We start from the raw sequence: 17,433 nt of genomic DNA, 5'->3' as shown, positions 1-17,433 counted from the left end.
CCCATACCATAGAAAATATGAAAATGTTTCATTAATCAGATATAAGAAAATGCTTACCGATAGATAATGTTACAAATATATTAATACTATAATTATTACATTCGTCACATCATAATTACAAATATGGTACCATTTGTAGATCTTTAAAAAAAGGGGGGCGGACCCCACTTGGAAGTACCATATTCATGCAATTCATACTTGGTAAGAGTCGTCAGTAAATATACCTTACGCAGTAGACACCCATCCCCCAGGAAACAATAACATAGCTTCCTCGCCCAAATCCTTCATCTGTGCCTGAATACAATTCTGCTTAGAACGGACATGTAACATTATTCTTTATCTATCAGTCCCCTTCTTAAAGAAAATGTAACCTTGATAACACGTGGCTGGAAAATAATTCAAGGTAGAAACATGTATTTCGTGTGAAATTACGGATACTATTCTGAACAATTTTATTAGATTTATTGAACAATATTAAGGTACTTCACTACACCTAGACTTATACTTTTTGAGACACTACGTCACAAGATGGCGATTTAAATGTTTTGTTAAACTGTTTGTATCAATCGATTAAGATGTATATCATCATAGCTCAGTGGTTAAAGTATCTGGCTTGTGAACCGCAGGTCTTGATTTCGAATCCACCTGGCGCTTTTATTTGTTCATGTTTACTGAATGAAATTTTTGAAAATATCATTTTTATCTAAAATTGCACATTTTTTCGCCTATTTGACATATACACTTCTTATCCATCATGCTTTCTATCATAATCAAGTAATTTTCTGCTGATTTGAGAAACTATTTCAAGGTGTAGTGAGGCACCTTACAGTGGCGTCGGAAGCAAATTGAAACTGGGGGGGGGGGGGGGGGGGGGGGTTAAACTAATCCTCAGAAATCTTGAAAGCACACAAAAAAAACGAATTCCCAAAATCATGAAAATCCTAATCTTTGGGGGGGGGGGGGGGGGGGGGATGGGTAGTATACCTATTGTTCCATAAATAATTCTTACCTACCAAAATTTTTTAAGCCCCACCCCCCCCCCCCCCCCCCCAGCCCTCCCGGTTCCGACGCTTATGCCTTAAATGGTCACAGCGATTAACTACTAGTAATTGTTCTCAGCGTGTGCCCATATTTACTACTCAAACAACATTAAGCCAGTTTCGTAAATATGTTCGATTGGATTTTTTTTTAAATGACGGATATCCGTCCCTCCCATCTGTTATCTTTTAAACACTGTTTTTCTGAATAAATTTTTTGCCGGGCGATTTCAGTGCACCAGCGTGCACCTTTTCATCAATATGTTATTGATGCAAACATACTCTCAATTCCTCATTTTTCACCTTTATTTCACACACATAGCTGCATTTCCATGCATTAACTCTGTCGAAACTAGGTGTTGGTTGCCAAATTGACTGTTGTTTGATCAAGTTATTGCATCGGGGGCTTTATTTGGGATTAAAGGCACAGTCTGACTGATGCTTGTTTGAACATTCTTATTTGGTTTGTCGTGTGTAGCGAAATTGGAAAAGAGTCAGCGATAAAAATGTCATAGAATATCTTTTCAATGTTTACTATACTTAGCTAATGGAGTTTTCCGGATTCTTAGGCGAGACATCTGGGTTCTTGCCACCTTTATGTTACTTTTTAGATTCGTATTCCTTAAAGAGTTAGTAATTAACAACAGCTGTACATGTTGTCGCATCTAAACTATGTTTTCAGGTCACAAAGAGGTCCCAAAGTCCACGGTTGTAATACCCAAAAACCTAGTAAGCAAACCCGTGACCAACCCCTGTTTTCTTTGGAACCCCTTTCCAATAGCAATGAAAATCAGAGGGGGATTCAATAAACAATTCGCAGGTATAATGTATTGAAACCCCTCTCCAATAGAAAATAAAAACAGTCTATCCACTCGGCTTTGAATTGTATTGAACATAAATAAATAAATCAAAAGGATCAGAAACAAGTTATTGCAACTTACGAATTGTTGTAAAAATATCAAGTGATTATCAAAGATAGAGAGTGCAATAGTTATACATGTACTTTATTCCAATAACGAATTTATGAGTAGCATCAAAACTACTGTAAAAATATTTAGCATTACCATTAAAATAATTGGTGCTTTATTAACAGTTTCAAGAATAACTTCAGACAGATGAGGTTCCTCAAGAGAACGCGAGATAGAGCTGCAGCAGACTAAATTTTTTTCTGCATCGTCATTTCTGCAGCTACAAACACCATTATTATTACAAACTCGTGTCTGCATCTTTTAAATTTGTATGTCATTTATATCTAAGCCTGATTTTATCTACCCATAAGATAGATATTAGCAATATCGATTGCTAATTTTTTCAGGTATTTCATTCTTTAATGTGATTGTTTATACCAAGGATTTCTGAAAGTAATTTATTTTGTGGACACTGTAAGTCGTAAATATTTTATAAGAATTCAGTAAAATGTCAATTCATTTTTTTATGAATGAAAAAAAAGTACATGTACGACATTTGTATTCGTTTTTCAAAACAAAATTAACCTAGAGAAACTCTCGAATAATTAAAAGCTTGATATCCAATAATCGGGTATTTTGCCATGCAGTTTATTAAGATTTTTCAAATTTATGAAATATAATTAAAAATTTAAAATATTTTTATAATTTATCATTATAATGCGTATAATAAAATAATACCAATAGAGAAATAGCAGATAAGGGAAAGCTTAGATATACTGAGTATACAGGTGTTAAAGTACTAGCTAGAAAGTCATTGTCGGATTCCTTCGATTAGTTTACACGTGTACATCGGCGCGTCTAAACGTAGTGCGTTTCTGACAATAATTAGAGACAAGCTGAATAATATTTTACAAAGATTTTTCTTCTAAAACTCTAAAAAAGAAATATTTATTTCGTTGTGTAGGACCTGAAAACAATCCAAAAATAGAAGAAAGAAAATAACAAAATGCCATTGTTTTCATCTACCCCCAAATAATATTTTCGGTCAAATAATCATTATGTTCCTAAATAAAAGATTATTAAATAAGATTTATTTTATATTTCATATATCTTTCATCACGTTTTACAATGATTCAAACAACATGGCAATTTGTTTGGTTGAAAGTGAGATGCAATTCGCCCATTTCCAAATCAAGCTGAAAATAGATAGTTTAATAATTACACAAAGCCGAATAAACTATCGTTATCTTACCCCTAAACAAACAGGGCTACCTCCATGGCAGAAGAGACGATTGTGTATTTAAGCCTTATTGTCAGGGTGATTAAGGACTCCCCTCCCGAGGATACACAAAATTGTTCTCCCCCTCATAAGCCGTCTCATAGGTCCAGTTGAGTGTCACTATGTGATTGAGCAGTTGATCCCTTTGTTCCAAGACCACTATGATGCACGGACTTTACCTACATTTTTTTCTTTTCTGTTTCTATGGAGGTACATATAATTCTATTTTCTCTCTTTTTTTAAGTATCTCTTTTTTTATCTCGTTTAATTGTCGCAAATTCTGAATACATGTATCTTTATTTTAGATGCACTGGATTTAACATTATTTTTTATTGTTCTTTGGTTAATCATATTTCAGGTATTACGTACGTGGAAAGCACAGGTAGGCAATTACTGGTCTATGAACATGTATTGGGGAAAGCTCGTTTTTTAGTCTTATTTTTGAAACATATAGTAATTAAATTAAAGAAATTTAAATAATTCGGAACTAATAATATCAGAGATGTAACCTATTTGCGAAAAGTATACAATGTTTAAAAAAGAAATGCATGCTGTATTGCTTTGTTTTTGTTCAAGGTATAACTTTAATAATAATTAAAAAAAACAACATATTGAATAACAATTAAAGATAAAGTATTTTTTATTTGAAACTGAAAAGTTAATCTTTTTCTGCTGATTTGATTTCTGCAGAAATATGCAAACAACCAATAGCTAAAAGCAGCAACTTGACTGCTTCAAGTGAATATGGGAAAAAAGACGCCACCCACATGTACGGAGCGGAGAGGGGTTACCTCGATACAAAGGAAGAGGTTATCAATGGTGTAACGGAAATAGGGGGATGGGCGGCGGCCACCAACGACCAGAATCAGTTTATACAGGTAGGATTAAAAAAATGTTCAGAGAACACTGGAGTAAGTGAAGATCCTTGTACGACACCCATGGACATTTGGGTATTCTGACGAACTAGTCTTTCGAGCTTCGCAGAATTTTATTACTTGATCAACAAACTACATACCCAAGTGGAATTTTTATACCTTCCATGTTGAAATATTAATTTAATATACATGATATTTACATGAGAGAGGGGGCATAAGTATTTCTTTGTTCCTTTTCCCTTCCCTTTACCAATTTCCATGGTGTACTAATGGAACTTTTGTTTTACTTTTGGAGTACAGTAGTGTAAAATGAAATTACAGCGGAATCAAACGTACCATCACACACCCAAAAGAAACGATTTCCCCTTAAAACAATTCTAATCAAAGTACTGAAGTATTGACGGGAGTTGATTTTATCAATGATATGTAATTTTGCATTTATGGCAAGTAAATTCCTATAAGTATTTGTATTACGCACATTTTTTATAATATGAATTCTTCTACAGAAAATTCGTGAAAATCCAATATCAATCATGTTGTGTAATATTAAAAAAAAATTAGTCCATCAAACTGCGTATCAGTAATTAATCGAAATTGTTATGGATCCAAGCTAAATTAGGCTCTAGTCTCGTTCAACCAGACTCTCAGCTGTATCCGTTAATCTCCGACAAGCAAGAGAGACTCTCTGCTTGTCAGATTTACGGAGACAGCCGAGCGTCTGGTTGGAACTCTGGCGTAGGAATACATAAAATGTACGACTTCAAAAAATATCAAAATTGTTCGTACCATTTAAAATCTGACAATTTACAAGGTATCTATAAATTATTTTCCTTGAAAAACAATGCTTAAGAACTCATTACATCGAATTTATTCATTAGAACTAAATGTTGTCAGCGGTGTTGATTTGTGCTTAGGTCCAAACACTGTTTCACTTTTGGTTTGCCTGAGTAACTGCATAGGAGAGTTGATTAAAATCAACTCCCAAAAATCACTCGTGCCCATGACGATGTTTCTTTGTCTGGCGATGTCTTGACCCCGTACATTGCGTATTAAAACAATCTCAGCTATTTGAAAGACACGGATGTGTTTTTACATACATGTATTAATTTTAGGCGACGTTTTCTCGACCCCATTTGATCCGTGATATTATTACTCAAGGACGGCACGGATGCTGCTCACAATGGGTGACGTCATACAGCCTGCAGTACAGTTACGACTGCAAGCAATGGAAGACGGTTGGCGGAGTGAATGCCACGGTAAACCAGTCAACATTGTACTTCACAAATATTCTCTCCTTAAAACACCAATTAATGCCACAAAGACTTAATTAAACATATACAGCTCCTCAAAATTCTTTATAGATCTTTAAAGGAAATGCCGATGAAGATAGCAAAGTAACAAACAAACTATCTTGTCCTATTTGGGCAAGATGCGTCCGAGTTGTCCCCAAAACATGGAATAGCCAAATTGCTATGAGACTTGAGTTTTTGGGATGTCCAATCAAAATGCCAGGAGCCCCAACAAGTAAGAACATTGTCAGGAATGGTATACAGCCACATGTACTCATTGTGACGTTGTGTTGAACTTCGTCCGATCAAATTTCTTTAACTTGCTCTTACCGCAATTTACATAATTTGAAAGGTCCCTCCTCTACAGCTGTAAACAGTGCACCACCATCCACAACTCTACCCGTAACGACAGTCCACCTGCCGACAGGTGTGGCTTCTAACTATAACCCCTTGGACCCCGTGGACTGTAAACGCTCCCTGCTGGCCTACAACTGCAGTATCCCCCTCATTCGCCAGCACTGCAAGCATTCTTGTGGTATATTATTGTTTATTTTGTAAATACTTTTAGTCTGCTATGTGTTTTAAGTCTTTAATAAATGTTAAATATTATATATGCGCAAAGGCTTGGTCGCAAAAATAAGTTGCGGTGAACCACTTTAATACTAATCGAAAAGAAAAAAAAAAGATTTCATATTTTTTTACGGGAATAAAAGTAGTTAATCCTGCATTTACAGGTAATTCTTCAACAAATGCTTCCACTACAATCACTGTCTCGGCGACAACAGTAAATCAAAACTCGGCATCAACCGTAAGTGCAAGCAACGCGACTCAGCTAACAGCAACAACCAGTGGCGCAAACAACGCAACATCTCCGCTAGCAACAACTAGTCAACAAGGTTAACCATCCTGTCTGATAATGTTTATGTAGAGTAAAATCTCAGAACAGTGCTTAGCGATTTTTTTGGTATTAGACACCATTCCACGATGATTCATTACTAGAAATAATTAACATTACTTAGCTAAAATATATTTGATATATGATATAGAGAACTCCAAAAAATGGTTAAAAAAATTAATTACTGTCGTCTTATACTTGAAGGAAATTCCCAAACATCGGCAACTCAGTCATCGTCCTCTGGATCTACTAACGCCACCCAGAGCATCCGCCTGCCTTCCACCCCACGTAAGGAGGCCTTGAATTGATTTCATTTAGCATCAAAATAAAGGATGTTTACTTGTATAATAAAAATCTACATCTGAATACATTTTAATATTACATAAGACTATCTAGCTCTATATTTTTAAGGTTAATTGGTAAACATATACTTGTAAATTGTTTTCGTGTTAATATACTTCAGTTCTTACATAATATATTATGGCATTGTTTTGACGTTCAAGTAGAATACCAATAAGATATTACAATTTTCACAAAATGTTCACGATTGTCTTTAAATGATTTGTTTGTTACAGTGATGTTTTGAAAACAATTATCTACCTAATAATTGATGGTGCTAGTTGCATAACAAATGACAATTATTATTTGTTTTAAGCTCCCTGTGATGAATACCTCGTCTCTGGAACCAATCCTGTGCCAGATAGCCACATTACTGCTTCAAGTGAGTACGGAACACACGATCCGAAACACGACTATAGCGCGGCAAGAGCCCGGATTAACAATACCGAAACCAAGAACTCCCAGGGGGTCACGCAGATGGGGGCATGGACAGCAGATATTTTGGACAAGAACCAATACATACGGGTAAATAGGAGTATTTTTGTTTTATCGGGGACAATATATTGTATTTGGGATGTCTTAAACCCTATTCCCGCTTACTTTAAAGGGACTTGGACACGATTTGAGATCAAAAATTTTATTTTTATTTTTTATGCTTAAAATGGTTTACTGGTGCATTTTAAATGATTGACCAAAATATTGAATGTTAAAGTCAAGTTACAAGCGAGATACAGAGGTTAGAATTGACTGTTATGTAAACAAAGCTCGAGTCTTATAGTTGTTTAAAAAAATGTAATGTAGAGATATACCATTTCTTAGACAAAATGACATGTAAAAAACAATTTGAACTAATTCAATATCTTCATAAATACTATTATCAACAAAAGAAAGATACATTTGATTGAAACTTACACCGATACAACACATGTAAAAAATGACAATATTTGAAGTTTGTTTACAAAACAAAGAATTATGAACTCTGTATCTTGCTTATAACTTGATATTTGACTTTCAAATTTTGACATAACATTATAAACTTCTATATTTATCAGTATAAACATTGAAAATGAAAAAATAAAATTTGAAAATTTTAAGTAAAATCGTGTCTAAGTCCCTTTAAAGCAGTAATAGAAAAGGAAACAAATAAAACGAAAAACAAGAATTACTCGGTATTGTTAACAAAATAGAACAATACTAGTACGTACATCTTGTATATTAATATTGTTTAAAAAATGATTTGATAATCATAAATAAGATCAGTGTTGTTGTGGACCCTTATTCAAGCCATTCCATTAATTTACAGGTGGAGCTGAACCAGCAGAGCACAATCAAGGCCATTGTGACGAAAGGACGAGATGGCTGCTGCAAGCAGTGGGTGACAAAGTACGTTATGATGTATAGCACAGACGGAAAGCATTGGCAGGAATACGGCTCTAATCCAGCACATGTGAGGTCTTACACAGAAAAGTTTACTGATTTAACTTCAGGTCAATATCATTTACGAAAGTAAATTTTAAAATACCCATCCATTTCAGGTTTTTAAGGGCAATTCAGATGAAAATTCACCAGAAATCAATACACTGTCAACCCCAATTCAAGCAAAATATGTAATGATACATCCATTAGAATGGAACCATCACATAGCAATGAGGTTTGACTTGATTGGATGTCCTATTGTTCAACAAACATCACCAGGTGTTGCACAAAGCACTATCATCTCTACAACATCAACAGTACAACCAACAGGCTCATCTTTAGCAACAACACAAACATCACAAACAACAGGATCTACAACAGCAACCTCACAGACTGGATCAACGATAACAACACAAACCACAGGATCCTTAAAAACAACTAAAACCTCTCCTTCAACCACATCCTCACAAACATCTGGATCCTCTGCTTCAATACAAAGCACAGGGCCAACAACATCTTCACAAACATCTGGAATGTCTCAATCAACACAAACCACAGGATCTACATCAACTACATCAACATCTTTGCAAACAACTGGGACCTCTGCTTCAACACAAAGCACAGGATCTACAACAACATCTTCCCAAATGACTGGAAGCTCTCAATCAACACAAACCACAGGGTCTACAACATTCTCACAAACAACTGGAACATCTCATTCAACACAAAGCACAGGCTCCACAACAACATCTTCACAAACATCTGGAACTTCTAAATCAACACAAAGTACAGGACCTTCAACAACATCCTCACAAACAACTGGAACATTTTCAATTTCAACCACAGGGTCATCATCATCTTCTTCACAAACAACTGGATCGTCTGCTTCAACACAAACTACAGGATCTACACCAACATCTACACAAACAACTGGATCATCTCCTTCACCCTCAACCACAGGGTCATCAACCACACCTTCACAAACAACTGGATCGTCTGCTTCAACACAAACTACAGGATCTACACCAACATCTACACAAACAACTGGATCATCTCCTTCACCCTCAACCACAGGGTCATCAACCACACCTTCACAAACAACTGGATCGTCTGCTATAACACAAACTACAGGATCTACACCAACATCTACACAAACAACTGGATCATCTCCTTCACCCTCAACCACAGGGTCTTCAACCACACCTTCACAAACAACTGGATCGTCTGTTTCAACACAAACTACAGGATCTACACCAACATCTACACAAACAACTGGATCATCTCCTTCACCCTCAACCACAGGGTCATCAACCACACCTTTACAAACAACTGGATTGTCTGCTTCAACACAAACTACAGGATCTACATCAACATCTACACAAACAACTGGAACATCTTCAACCCCAACCACTGGGTCATCAACAACATCCTCACAAATGACTGCAACATCTCCTTCAACCTCAACTACAGGGTCATCAACCACATCTTTACAAACCACTGGATCGTCTCTTTCACCCTCAACCACAGGGTTATCAACCACATCTTTACAAACCACTGGATCGTCTCTTTCACCCTCAACCACAGGGTTATCAACAACATCTTCACAAACGTCTGGATCATCTGCTTCAACACAAACTACAGGATCTTCAACAGCATCTTCACAAACAACTGGAACATTTTCTTCAACTCCAATCACGGGGTCTACAACAACATCCCCACAAACAAGTGGAACATCTCCTTTCACCTCAACCACAGGGTCATCAACCACACCTTCACAAACAACTGGATCATCTGCTTCAATACAAACTACAGGATCTACACCAACATCTACACAAACAACTGGATCATCTCCTTCATCCTCAACCACAGGGTTATCAACAACACCTTCACAAACAACTGGATCATCTGCTTCAACACAAAGCACAGGGTCTACAACAACATCCTCACAAACGACTGGAACATCTACTTCAACCTCAACTACAGGGTCATCACCCACATCTTTACAAACCACTGGATTATCTGCTTCAACCTCAACTACAGGATCTACACCAACATCTATGCAAGCAACTGTTACATCTCCTTCAACCTCACTTACAGGGTCTACAACAACATCCTCACAAACAACAGGAACAGCTCCTTCAACCTCAACTACAGTGTCATCAACAACATCCTCACAAACAACTGGAACATCTTTAACCTCAACCACAGGGTCCTCAACAACATCTTCACAAACGACTGGATCATCTGCTTTAACACAAACTACAGGGTCTACATCAACATCTACACAAACAACTGGAACTTCTCCTTCAACCAAAACCACAGGTTACACAACAACATCCGCACAAACAACTGGAACATCTCTTTCAACCTCAACTACAGGGTCATCAACAACATCCTCACAAACAACTGGAACATCTTTAACCTCAACCACAGGGTCATCAACAACATCTTCACAAACAACTGGAACATCTCCTTCAACCCAAACCACAGGGTCTACAACAACATCAGCACATATGACTGGAACATCTCCTTCAACCCCAACCACAGGGTCTTCAACAACATCCTCACAAACAACTGGAACATCTTTAACCTCAACCACAGGGTCATCAACAACATCTTCACAAACAACTGGAACATCTCCTTCAACCCAAACCACAGGGTCATCAACAACATCAGCACAAACGATTGGAACATCTTCTTCAACCCCAACCACAGGGTCTTCAACCACATCTTCACAAACAACTGGATCAACTGCTTTGAAACAAACTACAGGATCTACAACAACATCTTCACAAACAACTGGAACATCTTCTTCAACCCCAACCACAAGGTCTACAACAACATCCTCCCAAACAACCAGAACATCACCTTCAAGCTCAAACACAGGGTCATCAACATCAACTACACAAACAACTGGAAAACCTTTAACCTCAACCACAGGGTCATCAACAACATCTTCACAAACAACTGGAACATCCCCTTCAACCCAAACCACAGGGTCTACAACAACATCAGCACAAACGACTGGAACATCTCCTTCAACCCCAACCACAGGGTCTTCAACAACATCCTCACAAACAACTGGAACATCTCCTTCAACCTCAACTACAGGGTCATCAACCACATCTTCACAAACAACTGGATCAACTGCTTTGAAACAAACTACAGGATCAACAACAACATCTTCACAAACAACTGGAACATCTTCTTCAACCCCAACCACAACGTCTACAACAACATCCTCCCGAACAACCAGAACATCACCTTCAAGCTCAAACACAGGGTCATCAACATCGACTACACAAACGACTGGATCATCTGCTTCAACACAAACTACAGGATCTACAACAACATCTTCCCAAACCACTGTAACATCTCCTTCAACCCCAACCACAGGGTCTACAACATTCTCACAAACAACTGGAACTTCTTCTTCAACCTCGACTATAGGGTCATCAACAACATCTTCCCAAACATCTGGAACATCTTCTTCACCCTCAACTACAGGGTTATCAACAACATCTTCACAAACGTCTGGATCATCTGCTTCAACACAAACTACAGGATCTACAACAACATCTTCACAAACAACTGGAACATCTCCTTCAACCCCAAGCACAGGGTATACAACAGTATCCTCACAAACAACTGGAATATCTCCTTCAATCTCAAACACAGGGTCATCAACAACACCCTCACAAACAACTGGATCATCTTCAACCCCAACAACTGGGTCATCAACAACATCCTCACAAACAACTGGAACATCTCCTTCAACCTCAACTATAGGGTCATCAACAACATCTTCCCAAACATCTGGAACATTTTCTTCACCCTCAACTACAGGGTCAACAACAACATCTTCACAAACGTCTGGATCATCTGCTTCAACACAAACTACCGGATCTACAACATCATCTTCCCAAACCACTGGGACATCTTCTTCAACCCCAAGCACAGGGTATACAATAGTATCCTCACAAACAACTGGAATATCTCCTTCAATCTCAAACACAGGGTCATCAACAACATCCTCACAAACAACTGGAACATCTTCAACCCCAACCACAGGGTCTTCAACAACATCCTCACAAATGACTGCAATGTCTCCTTCAACCTCAACTACAGGGTCATCAACCACATCTTTACAAACCACTGGATCATCTCCTTCACCCTCAACCACAGGGTTATCAACAACACCTTCACAAACGTCTGGATCATCTGCTTCAACACAAACTACAGGATCTACAACAACATCTTCCCAAACAACTGTAACATCTCCTTCAACCTCAATTACAGGGTCTACAACAATATCCTCACAAACAACTGTAACATCTCCTTCAACCCCAACCACAGGGTCTACAACTACATCTACACAAACGACTAGAACTTTTCCTTCAACCTCAACTACAAGGCCATCAACAACATCTTCCCAAACAACTAAAACACCTTTAACCTCAACCACAGGGTCATCAACATCTTCACAAACCACTGGAACATCTACTTCAACTCCAACCACAGGCTCTACAACAACGTCTACACAAACAACTGGAACATCTCCTTCAACCCCAACCACAGGGTCTACAACAACATCTACACAAACAACTGGAACATCTCCTTCAACCCCAACCACAGGGTCATCAACAACATCTTCCCAAACGACTGGAACATCTCCTTCAACCCAAATCACAGGGTCATCAACTACATCTTCACAAACGACTGGATCATCTGCTTTAACACAAACTACAGGACCTGCAACAACATCCTCACAAACAACTGGAACATCTCCTTCAACCTCAACTACAGGGTCATCAACAACATCTTCTCAAACAACTGCAACATCTTCGACCCCAACTACAGGGTCATCAACTACATCTTCACAAACGACTGGATCATTTGCCTTAACACAAACTACGGGATCTGCTACAACATCTACACCAACTACTGGAACATCCCCTTCAACCCCAACCACAGGCTTTACAACAACATCTACACAAACGACTGGAACTTCTCCCACAATCTCATCTACAGGGTCGTCAACAACATCTACACAAACAACTGGATCATCTCCTACAACCTCAACCACAGGGTCATCAACTACATCCCGACAAACAGCCGGAACATCTTCAACCCCAACCACAGGGTCATCAACAACATCTACACAAACGACTGGATCATCTGCTTCAACTCAAACTACAGGGTCTACATCAACATCTACACAAACGACTGGAACTTCTCCTTCAACCCCAACCACAGGATCTACAACAACATCCGCCCAAACAAGTGGAACATCTCCATTTACCTCAACTAAAGGTTCATCAACAACATCTTCACAAACGACTAAAAAACCTTTAACTTCAACCGCAGGGTCATCAACAACACCTTCACTAACGTCTGGATCATCTTCTTCAACACAAACTACAGGATCTACAACAATGTATACACAAATGACTAGAACATCTCCTTCAACCCCAACCACAGGGTCAACAACAACATCTTCACAAACGACTGGAACATCCCCTTCAACCCAGACCACAGGGTCTACAATAACATCCAAACAAACAACTGGAACATCTCCTTCAACCCCAACCACAGGGTCATCAACAACATCTTCCCAAACCACTGGAACATCTCGTTCAACCCAAACCTCAGGGTCTAAAACAACATCTACACAAACAAGTGGAACATCTCCTTCAACTTCAACTACAGGGTCATCAACAACATCTTCCCAAACCACTGGAACATCTCGTTCAACCCAAACCTCAGGGTCTAAAACAACTTCTTCCCAAACAACTGTAACATCTCCTTCAACCCCAACCACAGGGTCATTAACAACATCAACACAAACAACTGGTTCATCTGCTTCAACCTCAACTACAGGGTCTACAACAACATCTTACCAAACAACTGTAACATCTCTTTCAACCCCAACCACAGGGTCATCAACAACATCTTCACAAACAACTGGATCATCTGCTTCAACCTCAACTACAGGGTCATCAACAACATCCCCACAAACAAATGGAACATCTCCTTCAACCCCAACCACAGGGTCATCAACTACATCTTCACAAACGGCTGGATCATCTGCTTTAACACAAACTACAGGACCTGCAACAACATCTTCCCAAATAACTGTAACATCTCCTTCAACCTCAACCACAGGGTCATCAACAACATCTACACAAACGACTGGATCATCTGCTTCAAAACAAACTACAGGATCTACAACAACATCTACACAAACAACTGGAACATCCCCTACAACCTCAACCACAGGGTCATCAACAACATCTTCCCAAACATCTGGAACCTCTCCATCAACCCAAACCACGGGGTCATCAACCCCATCTTCACAAACAACTGGATCGTCTGCTTCACAAAAAACCAAAGGGTCAACAACAACACTCTCACAAACATCAGGAACCTCTCAATCAACACAAACAACAGGGTTAACAACGTCCTCACATACATCTGGAATGTCTTCAACCCCAACCACAAGGTTATCAACCACATTGTCACAAACAACTGGAACCTCTCCATCAATACAAACCACAGGAACAACAACTACATCTTCAAAAACAAGTGGCGCCTTTTCTTCAACACAAACCACAAGACCTTCAACAACAACTTCACAAACATCTGGAACCTCTCCATCAACACAAACCACGGGGTCCTCAACCACATCTTCACAAACAACAGGAACCTCTCCTTCAACACAAACCACAGGATCTACAACATACTCACAAACGTCTGGAACCTCTCCTTTAACACAAACTACAGGATATACAACATCCCCACAAACTGGAACTTCTTTTTCAACACTAACCACAGGATCTTCAACAGCAACAACACCACAAACCACGGGAACTGTTACATCCAGTAATTTTGTAACAAATAGTTCTACTACCATTTCAACAATAGCTCCATTGTACAATCCAAAAGATCCAATTGACTGCAAACGAGCAATAGCTTCATTTGGATGTTCTCAACCAATTTTAATAACTCACTGTCCATTGACCTGTGGTAATTAACTTTCTTCATACAAATTTGTTAGTAACAAATTGCATTACAATTAATCCACTCTTCTATACATAGTAATTTAAAACAGTAAAATAGAAAAAATATTGCTCACATGAATATTTTGAAATCATTCTCAAGATTACAGCTGGAACATTTATTTATTTTTAAAAATCAATTTTTTTAAAGTAACTTATCTCCTATAATCATGCAACAGCATTTCAGGATTTAAATACTCAGAATATTGTTTAAGTTTTTAAAAATGAGTCATATTTTTGAAAACAGGAGCAGCTCCAAGTAGTTCAGTTTCTTCACATTCACCTCTGTCAGCAACAATGGCCGCCCTCACTACCAGCAATGCAAGGTCTACCACTACTGCAGGTATATACAATATTAACCTTGAATCAACAAGCTCGTAGGTTATTTTTTCCATTCAGTTTATAATCAATTTTTTATTGATTTTTCATACGATTCTCAGTTCATTATTTCAAAACCCACATTACTAATCATTGTCAGAATGTAAAATAATGATGAGACAAAACATTATTGTTATCTTGTATGAAATATTGTCCACAAACCCTCTGAACATCTGTGTCCATTGTGTAGATAAATTCCCTCACAAGGCTGGAGTTAATGTGAGGATACGTATTCCTTGACTTTTTTAAATTTCAAATTGTGCCAGACCTTTTGAATTACATATGTATCAACAATTCAACCGTCAATTATCAGGGTCCAATTTGGAAAAACCAGTTGAATTATTGAATGGTTCAATTATGATTGCAATGCCTTTTTTGATTGGCTTAACAAATTCATCTATAAAATCTTGTATGACATTAAATACTGTAAACGTTTTATAATTGGCGTGTACAATATTTGGCGAAAATAAGTTTCTGAACAAGTTGGCTTGGATTTGAATAAGTGTATTCTTGAATGTGAATATTCTTACACGTTTATCCATTGCATTTAGCCATGTACTTGATGGGAAGACGCATTCTGTCAAAAACACAAAATAGAATACACAGCAAAATGTAGTATGTTTACAGTAACTTGCCTACATCACACAAATTAATTTTTTTTTAAATATGTAATGAAAATATTGTTTTAAAAAATAAGCATTATATTAAAATAAATTTAAGGAATGAATCCAATTTCTACCTATGGCATACTCACGTAAAACATATAACTTAAGACAGTTTACGCTTTTTCATAAACTGTTACTGTGGAATCATTAAAATTCATTGTGGAACAATTTTCGACGAAAACAAATTAGGAAAGGGTTATCTGTCTTATGAAACTGAATATAAAAACACCCACAAAATAACATCCCATGCACGAATATGATGTTAATTGTTTATAAACAAAAAAAACCCCACAATCCAAATTGGTGATATTGGCCCAATGTTTTAAATGATTCCACAGTATGTTACACGAGTACCGAGTATAACATAGGTAGAAACTGATTCATTCCTTAAAGAGTTTTTATGAATACATTCTAGAAATTAAATGTTTGTTATAAACAAGTATATTTCATTTTTCAATTGTAAAAAACTCAAGTGCTTGATAAGAGGGTTGTGAGAAGGTTCAATTAGGGGAAAATTGTTTATTTTTGTAAAGTGAAAGGTCAAAATGCTGGTGTAATTCCTAGTATAAGTATTAAAAATCACAGATAATTATGCAACCATGGATTATCATAGATAAATATAAATGTATGGCTGAGTGCAATCATTAACATCAGTAAAAGCTATCAAATAACTTGATGGTAGAATATGATAGTACATTAATATGACTTTAATACTAGACCTCTCTATATTTTTATTCAGCAGCACAACAAATGACCACCACAACTTTAAAACCCAAAGTACACAAATCTACCCCGGGGAGCCCCTCTCAGACAACAGCTGTTATAAAGACAACAACAGCCAACATTCTTCCTTCTGGGTCAGCCTCGTTTTACGACCCTCGTGACCCCCCAGACTGCATGCGAACACTTCTAACGTATCCTTGCAGTCTCAACATCATACAAATGCATTGCAAATATTCATGTGGTATGTTTGTATTTCTTAGTTTCAAACCTAGACTCATATCTAAAACTATTTGATGATATATTTATAAAAAAACCAATTTGCAGGTTTAATAGTTATACGTTGGAAAATTCTTAAGAAAAGATTCAATATTTTATCACTATCAATTCTTTTTTTTTTACAGCATCACAAAAGAAGCCAAATGGATAACATTTTTCTGAAGGGAAGATAATATATTGTGTACCTTTGTTAAAACAATGGAAATATGTGATACAATGTGACAATTCATTAAATTGTTCCATTATTGGTAAAAATTTTGTTTGTTGATATTATACCTCATATTGATCAAATTAA

General features: G+C 37.3%; 1 protein-coding gene across 2 annotated transcripts; it reads left to right on the top strand.

Moving 5' to 3' along the window:
- The first annotated feature begins 3,540 nt into the window (after nucleotides 1-3,540).
- Nucleotides 3,541-17,401, top strand: LOC128156351 (mucin-22-like). 2 transcript variants are annotated; one of them, XM_052818451.1, is made up of 13 exons: nucleotides 3,541-3,606; nucleotides 3,915-4,102; nucleotides 5,212-5,355; nucleotides 5,461-5,623; nucleotides 5,741-5,923; nucleotides 6,123-6,284; nucleotides 6,488-6,571; nucleotides 6,939-7,147; nucleotides 7,926-8,069; nucleotides 8,158-15,064; nucleotides 15,344-15,439; nucleotides 16,882-17,103; nucleotides 17,264-17,401. In XM_052818451.1, the coding sequence occupies exons 2-13, from the start codon at nucleotides 3,992-3,994 to the stop codon at nucleotides 17,287-17,289; spliced, it is 8,451 nt and encodes a 2,816-aa protein (XP_052674411.1). In that variant the 5' UTR covers nucleotides 3,541-3,606; nucleotides 3,915-3,991; the 3' UTR covers nucleotides 17,290-17,401. The 2 variants fall into 2 exon arrangements, with proteins under 2 accessions (XP_052674411.1, XP_052674410.1); XM_052818450.1 differs by having other exon boundaries at nucleotides 16,879-17,103.
- Nucleotides 17,402-17,433: the final 32 nt, after the last annotated feature.

Source organism: Crassostrea angulata, chromosome 7 (genome assembly GCF_025612915.1).
Source record: "Crassostrea angulata isolate pt1a10 chromosome 7, ASM2561291v2, whole genome shotgun sequence".
NCBI lineage: Eukaryota > Metazoa > Mollusca > Bivalvia > Ostreida > Ostreidae > Magallana > Magallana angulata.
This window is presented reverse-complemented; position numbering and strand designations above follow the sequence as displayed.

Excerpts from the sequence above, each read along its gene's own strand:
- LOC128156351 (XM_052818450.1), top strand. The coding sequence starts at position 3,992 with ATGTACGGAGCGGAGAGGGGTTACCTCGATACAAAGGAAGAGGTTATC. Across the intron at positions 5,624-5,740 it reads AATGCCAGGAGCCCCAACAA|GTCCCTCCTCTACAGCTGTA; the intron begins GTAAGAACATTG and ends ATAATTTGAAAG. Across the intron at positions 8,070-8,157 it reads ACGGCTCTAATCCAGCACAT|GTTTTTAAGGGCAATTCAGA; the intron begins GTGAGGTCTTAC and ends CATCCATTTCAG.